The sequence below is a fragment of the Pleurodeles waltl genome, chromosome 9 (assembly GCF_031143425.1).
Source record: "Pleurodeles waltl isolate 20211129_DDA chromosome 9, aPleWal1.hap1.20221129, whole genome shotgun sequence".
NCBI lineage: Eukaryota > Metazoa > Chordata > Amphibia > Caudata > Salamandridae > Pleurodeles > Pleurodeles waltl.
The window spans coordinates 94,161,221-94,177,516 of record NC_090448.1 but is presented as its reverse complement, the minus strand read 5'-3'; the positions used below and the strand labels follow the sequence as shown (position 1 = coordinate 94,177,516).

At 42.8% G+C, this 16,296-nt stretch overlaps 1 protein-coding gene across 5 annotated transcripts in view; it reads left to right on the top strand.

Moving 5' to 3' along the window:
- The window catches only part of ITPR1 (inositol 1,4,5-trisphosphate receptor type 1), a 1,104,774-nt gene that overhangs the window by 524,889 nt on the left and 563,589 nt on the right, over positions 1-16,296 (top strand). For all 5 annotated transcript variants that reach the window (XM_069206352.1, XM_069206351.1, XM_069206348.1 and 2 more), the window contains exon 20: positions 9,232-9,483. In XM_069206352.1, the coding sequence (XP_069062453.1) occupies positions 9,232-9,483 (252 nt within the window). The remainder of the gene's footprint in view (positions 1-9,231; positions 9,484-16,296) is intronic.

Sequence of the window (16,296 nt, the reverse complement as noted above, 5' to 3'; positions counted from 1 at the left end):
CTGTATTTTCTGAATATTTAGGTCATTTTAAGGTCTGATTAAATGTTTTAAAAGGCTTTGAATGGATTCCACATAAGAGGGTAATGCAGGGACATTGATTTGCTCACGCCTCACCATACAAATATTTTGTTATTCTTGACTTGCAGAAAGCCAGTGGTTTGGATGCCTCCCCAAAGTCCACTCAAGATTCACCCTTGCAACCCCATACAGGGGAGTCTTTTATAAAGTAATTGTTCAGAGGGCTCAGGAAATGCGGCAGCTCCCCATTAAAGAGACAAAGGCTAGCTTTTGTACATAAATTTATCAGCCTGGGCCAGCTACATCTGGGCCCTTTCTGTCTTTTATTGAAAACCTGTCTGATCCAATTCTAGCAGCTTGTTAAACGTTTCTCAGCTTCAGCAGTGAGTCACCCTATTGCAAGACTTCACATACTAGCACCAAATGACCCAAAGTTTTTGAAACCCTATCCAGTTCTGGAGAGTTTGGTGTTGCAGCCTCTACGAGTAAGGTGAATCCCAATTCTTTTTCGAACACTCCAAGTGACAAGGAATAAAAAAGAATTGATGGTTTTTGGCCAAAAAGTCACTTCTGGCAGGTTAGGGTTGTGATTTTCGAATGTGAGTTGTCTTCTAGATCACTATACACATACCCTTTTGGATATGGCATATAAAGTTATGCAAGAAGATTCATGCAGCTCTTTGACCCAAGCAGTGCAAGATAAGGAGGATGCTGCATATTATGTCCTCCCATCTACATTGTACACTACAGATTCCTTTGCCCACACTAGGGACCAATGTCATTAGAAGACCTACCTGAAAACGCTCCAGTGGCTTCTCCCTCACTGTCCAGGTGTCATTGAGTCCAGGTATATTGGTAAGAGTCTTTGACAGAGCTGCAAAAGTCTTATTGGGCTTACTTTCTCCTACTTGGCAGGTCCACTAGCAGTACATGAAATACAGAGCAGCATGTTGTTATCCTCCATGCACTGCCACAAACCTTCTTAGTTTTCTCTCCAGCAGTCTTTTGATACAAGTAGCTGGCAGAGCTCAGCATTGTCCGCCTTGCTGGTGTTCAATCACTGAAGACCTGTGGGTCTTCCAAGTTATCTAAATTGACTGCATTCTGGACAAAAGTCCACAAGCTCCTTCAGTTTACAGTCAGTCTACATCAGCTTTATATTCAAAGTGCTGATGCTGCTTGTCAGAGGGATGATCAAAATAGTCTGACACAGAGTAAAGACTGGGATGTTATTCTTGGTATTTTCTAGTCCCCAAGATGGACAGGAGACTGTGACCAAGTCTAGACCTCGGATTCTTGAACTCCTTCCTCAAAAATGAGACATTTGCGCGTTTTACTTTTTTCTTTCCTGCTCTCCTGGGGGGGCCAAGGAGATCTCAACAAGCCAGCCAACCAGTAAAGGGCAGGAGCCCTTTAAACTGCAAAGCGCTCCCGCTTCGTGGGACGCGCATTTAACTTTTTTCTTTCCTGCTCTCCTGGGGGGCCAAGGAGGTCTCAACAAGCCAGCCGATCAGTAAAGGGCAGGAGCCCTTTAAACTGCAAAGCGCTCCCGCTTCACGGGACGCGCGTTTTACTTTTTTCTTTCCTGCTCTCCTGGGGGGGCCAAGGAGGTCTCAACAAGCCAGCCAACCAGTAAAGGGCAGGAGCCCTTTAAACTGCAAAGCGCTCCCGCTTCACGGGACGCGCGCGGGTGGTGCCCGGGCCAAGGGCGGGCCCGTCCTGTGCCCGGAGGAGACCGGGCTGGGCCCCCCCTCTTTCATCTACAGTAAGAGACTAGACTGCCATCTGATATTGAGACTCTATATAATTTAAATTGGGCTATTGTATCTCTAAACTGCTTTAACAATATTAGCCTTTAGTAAGATCCTAGAGTCCCCTTTACTAGATATTGATTTAGCAAAAGCGAAGAACCAAATAGCTGACAGAGATATGGGGAAACGCAAGGCATCAGAACCACCACGGGGAAAGAGAAAACTACAAAAAAAACTTAGAAACTCAGGTGAAAATTGTACGATATCCGAAATCGATCTCATAGAGGAGGTAGAATCTTTACTAAGTAATAGGACTACATCTCGTGAGGGTTCGGACAAGAAGATAACTTCATATTACACAAAGAAAACAGAAGTAGGGAAAGCGGAACTAACTAATAGGAAAGAGAGTGATAGTCAACAAGAGGAAAATGTATCCCCCGTCAATAGGATAGCTAACTATAAAGATGATATTTTCCGGGCCAAGCGCAACCCTTCAATTACACTTGAAAATACTAAGAAGCAGGTCCATGTGCATAATAGTGACATACTGTGCTCTAATAAGTATGCGGTTCTGTCAGAACCTGCCACAAGTAAAGCGCGGAAGGCCCAAGAGAGGAATTCTGTGGATAGGCACGATCAAATCACCCCTTTAGAACAGAAAATTAAAGAGAAGGTACCACCAGCTAATCAAGACCTAGAAACCTGTTTAAAATGTAAAACAAGGAGTTTAACAGATCTTTATGATCTAATTACTGGACTAATGCAGGAAGTTAGAGAGCTTAAATCTGAAGTGGGAAAACTATCAGCTCTTGTGAAGAAGGGGGGGAACACAAGAACGACTAGAGTCTAGAGCACAGAGGAGATTGTTAGCAACACCACATACACAAGGTAAACTTGTGTCCCCTCAAACTATGAATGCCCAGCCTAACTCTATTTTTGCTACAGCTAGTAGAACTTTTGTACCGCAGGAACATGTGAGAGGGGAAAATGAGTGTAGCAGAGGGACTCGCATCTACTCTGTGGGTAAGGCAGGAGAACCACAACAAGAACTTGTGAATCCCTTAAGGGAGTCATGTCTGGGAATAGGGTCTCAAGAAGAAAAGATGGAAAGCATATTCAAACCCTGTACTACACTACAAAAATGGTAGCATGCATCCCCTCATAAGGAATAGCTACCATGAAGGAAAAGCAAGGTCCCCTAGAACTGATAGAATATACCTACTAAATGTCCCAAAACTGGCCCAAAATGGTATTGAGGATGAGGACTCCCTAAAGAATAAACTTATACACTGGATCAGACATAAACAACACTGTTTATCCCTAATCTGCTCAGATATTATGAGGGCGGAAAGGATTCCAGGAGAGGTTGGGATGCAAGATGTTGTTGTTTTGACATTAAGAGATGAAAGACTAATTGATGGGTTGATCAGTATGGAGCGGAGATCCAGTGCACCCATGGAAAATGCCATGAGATTTAGCCTGGATCCTTATACCTGTAAGTCTTTACCACAGAGGAATAAATCTGGGGGTGGGAGAGTGCAAATGAGAGAAAGAGATTCTTACCTTGAAGCAGTTGATTGACTGAATCAAGTATATCTGAGACCTACCAGAGATCAAACAGCAGTGGAGTTCCAGGAAGATTCTGGTCATCAAGATACAGGGGGGAGAAGCATTGAGGAGCATTTACCCTGTAGAAAGGAAATGACCATATCTCAGAGCCCCACTACCAACGAAATGACTAATCAGAAGGGGGCTGATTTCCATGGTTTCCTGGAATGTAGCAGGTTTAAAAAGCAAGCTTATAGATCCTGACTGGCATGCTTATATAGAACAGTTTCATGTCTCTTTTCCAAGAAACTTGGCTAAAGGACCCACCGCATAAGCTGGGATATAAAACTTTTTTTGTTAACGCAATTGCCGCAGCGAGAGGGAGGCCATCTGGGGATTGGTTATATGGGTAAAAATCTTCAATATCGAGACATGCAAATGCGACACAGGGTCTGCTGATATTCTCTGGTTAGAACTAGGGGATAAAAATAAGGGGTTATCCCACTTGTTTAACGTGTATATAAGGCCCAGAAGATCAAACCTGGAGTCACATGAAATAGAAATATTGGATTGCTTGTTGGAAAAAAATTCGATAGGAAAGTCAATCATGATTGGGGGAGACTTCAATTGCAATTATGAGCCTATAATTGGTCTTGAACATCTGGCAGAAGAGGAAGACCTAGCTAGAGCAGTCCCCCGCCTTTCAATTGAAGAGTCGGTCCCTGGTACGGTTGCTGCATTGCAACTTATGGGCCTTACATTAAAGTATGGATTGAGGGCATGTAATGGTAGAGTGGGCCAAGGTGGTCTTAATATGGATACTTTTCAAAGAGGTAATATAGGTTCAAAATTAACTTATATTGTGTATAGCACTAGTACGTGGGAGAGAATAGTGACCTTTAAAATTGATAAGAGGAGGGAAAGCGATCACTTTCCATTAATAGTTGAACTCAAGGGTTACCTCATGGAATTGAATTGCATGGAAAAGGATAAGATGGAGTTACAACCCATCCTTAGTAACAATCGAAGGGCAGTAAAATGGCCAGTGATATTGGGCAATTTGGGTGACATGACTAATATCTATAATACATACCTAGAACTAATAGAACCCCATGCCCTTAAAATTTGTACGGAGATTCATGTCATGAATATTCATCAATCCATGAGTACTGCATTAAGACCTTACTTTACTAAACAGGTTCAACAAAAAAAAAAGGTCAAGGAGCAAACTACTTCATCTAACCCTTGGTATACCACTGAATGCAGAGAGAGGAAGACATTATTGGTAGAGGCCATTAAGCAGAAAAACCCAATAGCCGTACAACTGGCAAGAGTTGGTTATAAGAAAACTTTGGCTACAGCACAAAAAAATTGGGAGGATCAAAAATGGCATGACCTCTTAGATTCAGCTAAACGTAATGATACTACTGCCTTTTGGAAAATAGTTACTTTTGGTAGGAAAGAGGGGATACATAACACTGAACATCATATAGATCCCAGTGCTTGGGTCAATCATTTTACATATCTCTACTCTGACTTGCCCATCTCTGATGAACATCTTTCCTGGACCAAAGGAGTATCCTTCTGGAATAGTTTTCCCTTCATACAGTTTAGCCTGAAAGAAACGGTGGCTGCCATTGAAGCGATCAAATTAGGTAAAGCCCCAGGTCTGGATAAAATCCCAGGGGATCTGTATAAGCATAACATAGAAATCTGGGCACCTTATGTAAACTTACTTAGCAATGCTATAGCAAGGGGGGAGCCAGCTCCGGAGACATGGAAAGGTGCAGAAATAATCCCCGTCTATAAAAAAAAGGATCTAGGGAGGATCCTGGGAACTATAGGCCAATTAGCCTTATTGATGTTATGCAAAAAATCTATGCTAGACAACTGTTGATTAGAATAGGTTGTTGGATAGAAGAAAAAAACATCTTGACAATATACCAGGCAGGCTTCAGACAGCAGACAAGCACAATTGAGTAGGTTTTTAGGTTATTAGCAATAATGTGGAAATGTACAAAACTACAAAAGGGCCATTTGTATATTGCTTTTGTGGACTTGCTTGCGACCTTTGATCTGGTCCCTAGAGACTATCTAAGGACTGCATTGGCGAAGCAGGGTATCCCGGGAGCCTCCTGTTCCAGATAAAGAGATTGCACAAGAATACTTTTGCAAAAGTATGATGGGGCCCAAATGGAGAGTTGACTGACCCAATACCTATTAAAAGGGGAGTGAGGCAGGGCTGTGTGCTTGCCCCAACTCTTTTTTCATTGTATATAAACGACTTGGTAGAGTATTTAAAAGAGAGCAATCATGACTCACCAAGATTGAATGGAGAACCAGTTCCTGCTCTCCTCTTTGCAGATGATACTATTTTATTATCGCAAACTCCCATGGGTTTACAATCCCTATTAGCAATGTTTGGCAAATATTGTAACCTGAAGGGGTTGGAGATAAATGCAATCAAAACAAAGTATTTGACTGTTGATCCCCACAAAGCACTTAAAAGGAATATTGTGGTTAATGGGCACGATTTAGAACCTGTTAAAAATTTCAACTGCCTGGGGATATTGCTGGATGCCAAGTTGTCCTGGACGCCGCAGATTAACAAAGCTGCAACGTCTTTAGTTCACAACTCTGCGGCTATATACAACAACTACAAAAGTTCAAGAACTGGGATTGTTTCACCAGTTTTTGAGGTTTATAGATATAAAGCGCAGGCTGCTGCATTATATGGTGCCGATTTTGGGGGATTGTCAATCCAAATACATTAATATCTCAAGAAAATAGTTTCTTGAGGGGGGTATTGGGATTGCCATCATCTACTCCGTTAATCCCTCTCATTTATGATATAAATTTGAAGCAAATAGGCAAATTGGCAGTTCTGAGGCCACTGCTTTACTGGTGTAGACTGTGGACAATTCCAGAACTATCTCATTACAAGCAAGCATTAATGGAGATAATGGACCTTGATAAATCAGTGTCTCTCCCGTGACTACATCATGTAAGGTACTGGTTCTATAACCTAGGGTTGAAACCCTATTGGGATGAACCTCATACACTTACGATACAATCCAAGACCCGATTAAAACAGGTATACTGGAAATTCTCCTAGAGTACTCTTTTTCGCAATGAGAATTTGGGCAGATTGACGTCGAGTTTTTGGATATCAAACCATTACCAAGAGCTGAGGACTGGTTAGATACAATCTACCCTAGGCGAGCGAAAACATTATTCATGAAGTTTCGATATGGGACCCTTCAGATTAAAGCTTTTACTATTAAATGGAGTCCCCAGAGAGAGAATAATCATGCGGTGAAATGTGTTATGCAATATGGAGACCATTGAAACGGTGGATCATGTTCTGCTATTTTGTAAAGCCTACGATAAACCAAGGAAAAAATTGATTCGACCTATCTGTAGGAATGAAGGAATCCGAAATTACAAAGAAGCGTCCAGATTACTTAGGTCTACCACCACCCCATCCATTGTTATTGGAATAAGTAGCTTTCTTCTAGCGACTTCATTTATCAGGGACAAGGAGGGCATGAGGTTTTAATAAGCTCAGATTTAATAAAAATTTATAGATAAATTTTACGAAGATCAAATGGCAAATAGGTCCCCTCTAAGTAAGCTAACAGACCCTGGTACATTATCTTGTTCAAGATCTAATTTTAGTCTATTATATGAAGGAAAAATAGGTTTTTATGCATTCTAAGGATGTTCCTTTTATTTATTTATTAATTTATTGTCTTATATAATGATTAAATAGCTTTCCATCAGTTAGTTAACAAGTTAGTGGTGATATTTTGGGTAGGAGATCAATTCTAGGAATTTTTATTATTTTCCTTTAAAGTAATAATGGAAATTATTGTTATTTATTGTATTAGGAGTGGTATTGGTTATCTATTTATGTAAGCTGGTTTGACTGATTATGTGAATAACTGCTGCTGAAATTATGTGTTTTATTCGATTGTATTTTCCTTTTATGGCTTATAGCCGAATAAAGGTGTGTTGATGATGATGATGAGAAATTCAAAATGACACTGTTTCTGCTGGCCATGGACCCAGAGGGGCAATGGGCATGCAGGAGGCATATTTCTGTCAGTCCTGCAGTCTTCTCTTCTAATATGATCATACCACCTTCTTAAATTGTCTCCTTAGATCTTTACAAAGGGCATGTTAATGGTTACGGTACATAATCTGAGGTCAGGTATACATGTATTCCTATATCTTAACGACTGGTTGTTGAAGGCAGGCTCGCCTCATATGGTCAATTGTGTAGCTACTCTCTACTTAGGGTTTTGCTACAAACTGAAATCTCTTCTCCGGCAAGTGGCAGGCCATTCTCCTTGCCCCCAGCAGAGATCACAGTACTGACAGTAGTGTCTGTGCTGGCAGGGTGCTTGGGGGACTCTGCTGCACAAGATAGAGCTCAGTCTTATGGAGCATTTTCATCACATAAATCTTATGAACTGTGCACCTTCTACCAATCCTTAAGTCTTCCTGCAAGGTAAGGTCTATCCCGGTGTTGACAGAAAACATGACCGCCATAATGTTTTGCATGAGGCAAGGCAGAATGTACTAATATGCCCTCTGTCTAGAGGTTCTGCAACTATGATCTTGGCTGGTAATCTACAGGATTACCCAGACACTGTCTTCTGGTGATATAACTCATAATCAGGACAAACAGCTGTTGTTTCAGTCCTGCAGCGCCATCTGCACCTGGAGCTGGCTAAGATTATTTTCACCCCATTGGGCTTAACCTTAGTAGATCTTTTCATTACCTTTGAAAACACTCTGTGCTCAGCCTTCTATGCTCTAGAGTTTTTACTGTGGGGGCTCTCTGAGATGTGCTAAATTTTAGATGGGTCCTTGGTCTCTTGAATGCATTTCCACCTCTGTGATCCTGGGAGTCTTAGGTGGTATAGGATACAGGTGATTCTAGTATCCATGGATTTTTGCTTGTAGAGTCCATTAATTTGAACTGTTGACTCTAAGCATGTGCCCTCTAAGCATGTGCCCTTCACTTTGGGGTGATTTTCTGTCCCATTCTGTATTCCATCCAAATGCCCCCAATCTATACCATGTTGCATAGATGACGTTGATTTAACAATGATTTGAATCATCCTTTGGAAATCATGGGTGTCGTCCTAGCTGTTCGATCATCAACCAAGTCAGTCTATTCAGGCGTGTTGGTCCAAATTGTCCAAGTTGGCTTTTTGCATGCAATGTTGTCTGATAACCTTTTGTTTGTGCTATCTTTAGCTCTGTAAGGTATTGAGTCAGATGTTATGGGTTACTTATCACCCCTTTCAGTCTGTTTAGCCATTGAGGCCTTGTTATTAAATTCACTTGGTGTAATGAAATTCTTAAGTGCTTTCATATATTTCCTACTGGGCCCTTGCCACAGTTTGTTCTGGATGTGCACTCCTTTTGAGCCTTTTCATAGTTGTACTCAGACCCTTGACCTTGAAGACAATATTTCTTATTCAAATGTTCCTGCACATTACGTCCTTGAACTTCAGGTCTTGTTAATTAACCCTCTTTATTCCACTATCTTCCCAGGTAATCTAGCGCTTAGGATTTGCACATCCTTTTTTATTGGTGTCCCTTTTCCATGTGGGTCAGTCCAACATGCTCCTTGCATTATTTTCTAGACATCATCTATTTAAACAGTAGGAGAACATAGACCAGCTTGAGCCACGGCATGCTTTTAGCTTTTCCTTTGATCAGGCTAAGGAGTACCATGTACACCAGAAAACAAAACATTTTCTTGGTTATTGGATGGAACTTTTTGTATCTCTCTCATTGTTTGTTTGTGGTTGTTGTGCTTGTGTTTATTTGTGGTTGTTGTTTACTTCTGGTGGTTTAGTAAACCTATAGTATCCTCTCACTATGGTCTTGTTTCCAGATATCAGCTGAATCTCTTTGCGAGGATGTGCCTCGACCGCCAGTATCTAGCCATCAACGAAATATCGGGACAACTGGATGTGGACCTCATCCTTCGTTGCATGTCTGATGAAAACCTTCCCTTCGATCTTCGAGCCTCCTTCTGCCGCCTGATGCTTCACATGCATGTGGACCGTGACCCCCAAGAGCAAGTCACTCCTGTGAAGTATGCTCGTCTGTGGTCTGAGATCCCATCCGAGATCGCCATTGATGAGTAAGTAAACATTGGACTGTCTGTTGTGCATGTTGAACATTTGGTCTTGCACTTGTCCGAGTACATTAGCACTGTGTGCACCTTCCTATGTGACTGAGATTGGGCTGTCTGTCCACTGTATGTCTTTACCCAGTGTTTCACCTTGTCACATTTCAAGGGTATTAAACGTACCATGCTCAAACCATGGCGCCATCCAGGTGTTTTGGTAAACTTGTATTTCAGAATTGTTGCTGCTGTAGCTTTCTTGCAACATAGTGTGGACTCTAATGGGAAACTGAGCAGCATAATTACTCATTATCTGTCATAAACATTGGTTTTATTTCTCAGTGAATGTTGAGGTTTAATTTGATAAAATCTATTTTGATTATATTCATTGTTCTAAATGTAACTTAAAATTGAAAGTACAATTTGTATTGATCACAGATCAATGCTTAGAGCCCTATGAGATGTTCATGCTACACATGGTATAACACAAAGGATAGACTCAAGTGCAAATGATAGCTCATGAGAACAAGCAGTAATGTCAAGTATTTGACTCTATGTATGTGTTTGTTATTGTGTCAACAGGGAAGGGAGTGTTTTCACATATTAGCAGTATGCACATTGCAGTGAGAGTGTTGGAAGTCGTTATATTGGTGATGGTTCAGGGCATGTGCATGTCCTCTATTGTGTAAGTTGTGGCGCTTACCAACGTGGTCGGGATCAATCATGGCAGGCCCTGGGGTGTGCACTTACACAAAAGGACCTTTGGAGACGCGGAGCCAATAGGCCAGGGTGTGCCCACCTTATAGATGGTGGTTTTATATATGTCTGGCTTAGCTAGCCTCTATGTGCCTACCTGCACCAGGGCATCATACCTATAGTGAGTCTGGTGCCAGCCCATGTGCTCATACTGGCACACGGGTGGTTTTCTATATAGATATTGGTGCTGGCATGTGCCAGGGTGTGCATATGTGCACACAGGGATTCTAAAATAGGGGCTGAGTCAGATAGCGCAGGCCAGTATAGGTGCACTTGCCCTCTTGAGGTGATTGTAACCTAAGTCCACACATGCCCAGAGGGTGTGGAACATCCAATCATGTTTGCACTGTCCATGAGAGCTGCTCTGCCCATAAGGTAAGACAGAAGAAAAGTCTTAATAGGTCTGTCTGCAAAAGTGGATTGCAGAGAAGTAGCCTTATGATGTTTGGTATGAATAGATTCAGAGTAACAACCCCCCCTCTGATGGCAAAGGTGGTTTTATTATTAATGCACTAGAAATGCCTCTTTTAGTAAGGAGGCATTTCTGGATTCTAAAATGCTTTGTGACCTGAAAATTCTACTTCATTAGGCTGGGTGTGGGGAACTGCACATCTGCATTCCCCAAGCAACAGCTATAAAACTTGAGCATTCAGAATGACAGACCCCTGCCCCTTGCGGCCTGGGATAGATCGATTGGAGGGAGGGGTCTCTGATACTTGACCTCTCAGAGCGAGAGCATGGCTCCACTAAAGATAAAGATCTCCATTCCACATCCTCTGGACAGATGGGGAGGAAATTTAGGGAAGACATCTGTGGTTCGAAGGAGAACCCTTTGAACCACCCTTAACTTCAAAAGCACACAGTATAACTAGGGGTACTATCTTTCAGCAAGGCAGATTTGCATCTAAAGTGACACAGGACCAATACTGCTGAACTACGTGGTATGCACTGCCAGAGGAATCTGTTGTGCATAGGAGGATAACTGTCTAAGGAAGGCATCCGCGCACCCTTCCTGCATTGTGGATGGCCTGCCTACTGCTGTGCCGTGAATATAGGTTTGCTCTCCAAGAGCAGGTTGGCTGCCACCCCCCGGTCCTACAGACGTCTCAGGGACATCAAAGACCTCCTGCAAGGGATTTACATCATCTGGCGGTACCATCTGGAGAGTATGCCATCTTCTGCACCTACATTGTATGCTGGACTCCACCGGGCAGCAGCGGCGTGAGCATGGACTAAGTATTGTGTCTGTAGACGGGAGTTACCTGTTGCAGAGCCTGCTAGTACTGCCCACACTTCAGGTGAGTGGCCCTTCATCATGGGGACCACTGCATGCTGAGACATCTTATGCTAGCGGGATCACCTGTTGCGGGACCCTGCGTGGCCTGCTGTTGAGGGAGTCCCATTTCTCTCTGGTGCATGTGCTTTGCGTGCTGTGCCCGTTCATAGGTTGCGACCCTCTGAGGTGGGGATGCAACCATAGTTGTACTATACAAAGCCTCCTTTGGTGCGGCTGAACTTGTGTCGAAGTGTGAAACCAGGGAGCCTGTTGTGACTAAAGTCATTGTGCACCAGATGTTGAGCCTCACTCGAGGGAGGTACAGAAACGTAGTTGATTGCATAACCAGGTGAACTAGACTGACTCAAGTCATCAAGTGCTAGACGTTGTGCCTCATTCCAGAGAGGTGCAGGATTTATGTTCTTCATGGGAGCATCTGGTGCAGTTCAATTCATCAGGCACCAGGCTAGTGTCTCCTCCTGATTAGGTACCACATTGGGAATTGTCTTTGGAGTGATTGTATGGTTGAGGGCGATTCAGGTCATCTGCCCCGGACGTTGTGCCTCATTTTTTTGTGGAGGTCTAACCCTGAGGACCTTCCACATGGGAGGGTAACGGTCTGGTGCAACTCACTCAACTTTGTGCACCAGATTGAGTGCCTCCTTGTAAAAGGGGGTGCAGACCTAGTAACTTGTGGTGTGCAACTGGAATTGTCGAGGGGAACGCAAGTCAACTCACCCAGACGGTGCACTTCTGTTCCAGAGGTGTCAAAATGGTAACTATTTTGTAAAGCTGACTGTGGTGGGGCTGGGTGCTGCGGTGGCTAACAGGCGGCCCCAGTGTCTCTTGCTCTGTTTGTGGCAGACATCTGAATGGACCTCCTACTTGGGAGCCCAACCGCCTCCTTGCTAATTATTGCTGGATCGGCTGTTGTCTTCTCTGCCCCTCCCACCTTTCCACTTTGTCCCTGAGATCGGCCTAGGATCCACGGGGAAGGTTGACTCAATCTATGGTTTGTGGGGTGGTAGGATAGCCGAAGCTGGTTGGTGGGTGGAGGGCAGTTTGGGACCCCAGGATGCCTTCAAACACAGTGGCATCCACTAGCCTGGTTGTGGTGGGAAAGTGCTGGGCCCTTGCTTTATACATTGCCTCTGTTGTAAGCTTGACTGCTATGTGCTGCGCTACCCAAGGGTGAATGCAGGTTATACACCAAGTGTAATTACCCCACACCTAACCTGAGTGGCAAGATTCTGCCTGTCTGGGCCTTGCCACAACCAACAAGAACATGCCACCTCCAACAGCCGATGAAGGGTTGTTTGTAAAGGAGAGCCTACAGTTCCTTCATGAAGAGCAGGAGCATAAAAACGTGTTTAATCTCGGTATGGAGAGGTCACGATTCTAGGTGAAAAGCAAAAGGATTGATATCTTTTTCTGAATTTATAGTCCATGGCCTGGCTGCTGCTTCAGGTCTTACACAACCTGCTGGACATCTTGATTTTTGTTTCTGTGCATGGAATGCAGAAGTCTACTGCTTTGTTAGTAATGCAGGAAATTGCCAGTTGTGTGCTAGTAGAGAAGGACCTGGGATGAAGTTCTCAAGGCACATCAATGTGCTGTTTTGGCACTTGTTTGTCATGGACGATTCACACAAACTGTGGGAAGTGATCCATAAGTAGGATTTTCACCTGGAGAGCTAGATTGTGGCAAGATAATCTTTAAGTCAAGAGATGTAAATTTCTGTTGGGATGTTTACATAAATTCAGCTGTCCACATACCAATGGATCTTGATGTTCCAGCTGGCCGTGAGGACTTCCAGGTTGGTATGGTTTCAGTTGGATTCTAATTTTAATACAATAATCACATGTATTTGAGTTTATCAATTTACAGATTAAATCTGCTTCTTGTCTATGGATGCATTGAAATCCATGTTATTCCTTCTAGTATGCAGTTTCGGCTGTGCAAACTGACATAATTGTGAAGGTCTGACATGTCATTCTATCTCAGTTCAAATTATCAAATGAAGCATGTCTGGAGTATAGTTGTGGAAGGTTCATGACACAAAACAGTATCCTGCTTTGGAGGAAAGGATAGCAACTTCAAACAAGTGAAACCGCAAACTAGTGGGTTAATGACAATTCCTTGGTAAATCTTGGAGAAACAAATTCTCAATCAATTGTAGCAACAAAAAAAATCTTTGCTCGAACACAGGGTTGCCTAGTTTTTCTGAAAATATGGTGTTTCATAGAGGTAGCAAAGTCAAAGAATTCTCTTGGAAGACTCCGTTTTCTCTAACCCAACGTCTTTAGCAAAATACAATACAAGTAGTGAGTTTGCCATCCCATTGGCAGCTTACTACAAGGGCAACTGCCATCCAATTAAAATTTCTAGCCCGGTAGTTATGTTTTTAAGACCAACATGTTGATTACAGTTTGGTGGTAATTTATTTTGTACGAAGTCAGTGCTTCCAGGATCTCTTGTGGCCCTTTGTCTGCAAAAACAATCAAAAGTACAAGTATTCGTTTTTCAACCTCTTGCAGGTGTATCCTCATAAGATACTTTAATGCCCATATGATCTCAACATAATATTGTGGTGACTTCTGCTCAAGGAAAGTTCTTGTTCTCCCTGGCTACTAGCAGTGTTTCACTGTACAATAGTGGCTACATAGTACCTTAAAATATTGTTTAAAAAAAAAAAATGAATTTTAAGAGTGTTCCAAATATCAACTTGTTTTTGAGTAAAAATTCCTCAGTTGGACAGATTCAACTTCAAATGCCCATCTGTTAGTGATAGGGTATGGATGATCATAACACCAAGAATGGCTGTAATAGTCCACAATTGATCACTACTATGCAAGGCCACCACTGTGCCGAGGCTAGCACCACAATGGCTAGGATAATCACCATATACCAGTCATGCCCATTATTATACAAATGGTAGCTATCATTGTCATGGATGGCGAAAAGTAGGTCAGTCTTATTAATATCAAGACTGCTGCTAGTACGCCACAACTAGGCCAGTAATGCCCACAATAGTCAAGGATGACCATTTTTATGCCACTGGTCCTATTATGCCATGAACAGACAATTGTTCCAGAGATGAATCCCTCATGATAAGGGGCAACATGTACTTTTGGTCTTTTGATGGTCCTTCACACTAGAGATAGTTTCAAGGATGCAACACTGTTTATTGGGGGGCATACAATATCAAAGATACACACAAATGTGCACACATGCAGATAAACAACGAAGAATGCCCTTGAGGTGCCTAATTGTCTCTGCTCTGGATCCATACCCTGCTCTCCTCAGCTCCAGGACTGATCCTCCACCCAACTAACAGGTTTTCACTCTGGCTCGATTGTCCTACCCTTCAGTGGGTCACCACTGGTTACTGTTCAGGCTACTGCAAGCACTTTAATGGTCCTTTGTTCTCACATATGATGCGATTGATAGAGCGAGGACCAGAATTTGACTAATCTCATTGTCACTTACCTAGATTGCGAGTGGTACATATGGTCATGTAGCAGACCCTGTGTCACTGGCTATCACTCCAAAGGCCTTGATGAGCTGTGCTGCCTTATTTAAACGCACCAGCCGTCTGAGGTTCTGTGCTAGGGTTTACCTATGAGAACTACTAGGTGAATGCTACTGAGCTACTTGTGGCAAACACTTGCCAAGTGACACTCGTCGCAGTACTCTATTTCTGCAATCCTTTCCTGGTGCGTGAGGTATGATAGGGCATGTGCTGACTGATAATTACAGTTTAGTGTTAAATTGTAAATCACAGGTTTACTGTTCATTAAAATTAGAGGTCTGGCAACAAGGCCACATTTTTGCATCCAGCATAAGAGTATTCACACAGTTCTTAAACTTTCACTTCAGCATTATAGCTGTGGGTGTGGGTTCTGGACAGATTGAATGTGTTGTCAGATCGGCTCAGTAGGCTGGTCATTTATAAGCAGAAATCATTCTCTTCTTACTTTTCCTAGTTATTCTTTGAAAGACCTATTTATATCCAGGGTACACAATGAGCACTTTCAATGTACACCTTGTGAAAGCATATTTTCTCCCTGATAGAGGAGCTTTTAAACTGGGGTTGCCTTATCTCAAAGCTGTGGCAAATTGTCACAATACCAAACATGCACATAACTATGACTGACGCAAACTACAGACTTTTGTTATTAAGTTGAAATCTGTTTGTGCTTTCCTAATGATTGAGCCAAGTCTTTCATTTAACAATCCTATAAATCACCTCTCCCTTAAAGCTTATTACCTCATTATTCCCCTCCCTACTAAGACCTAAACTGTGCTTTACATAGCACACCTAACACTCTCTGGTTACATGCAACTCAAGCAACTGTCACTTTATTAATGGGCACCCTTGGTGCCCTCTAGAGCTCAGTCTTGGTCGACTCCACAACTGATCCTATTTTGTAATTTCTAGTGGGATAATACTTACTACCCTATGAAACAAGAGTTTGAATTCCCAAGATTCTGTCTTAAAGGTAGCCTAGAATGTGGTCCCATTGTGTCTCAGTAACTTGTCAGGGGGTTAACCTTTGCTATTGGATTTTCCACAAACAGGTCATGCCACTTTCTGTGCAGCTGGTCCTGCATTCTGTACTCCTCTTTCCCCAGTGAATAGTGCTTGCTTGTCTTACCACTTGCTGCAACTGTGTCATTGTTTGCTCTGTTTTGAGTGTAAAGGTGAGGCCTACCTTCATGTACACCCCAGGAAAATTAACACTGACATATGGCCTGAATGGCCTTCTGACAGTCGGTCAAGTAGCATCATTCGC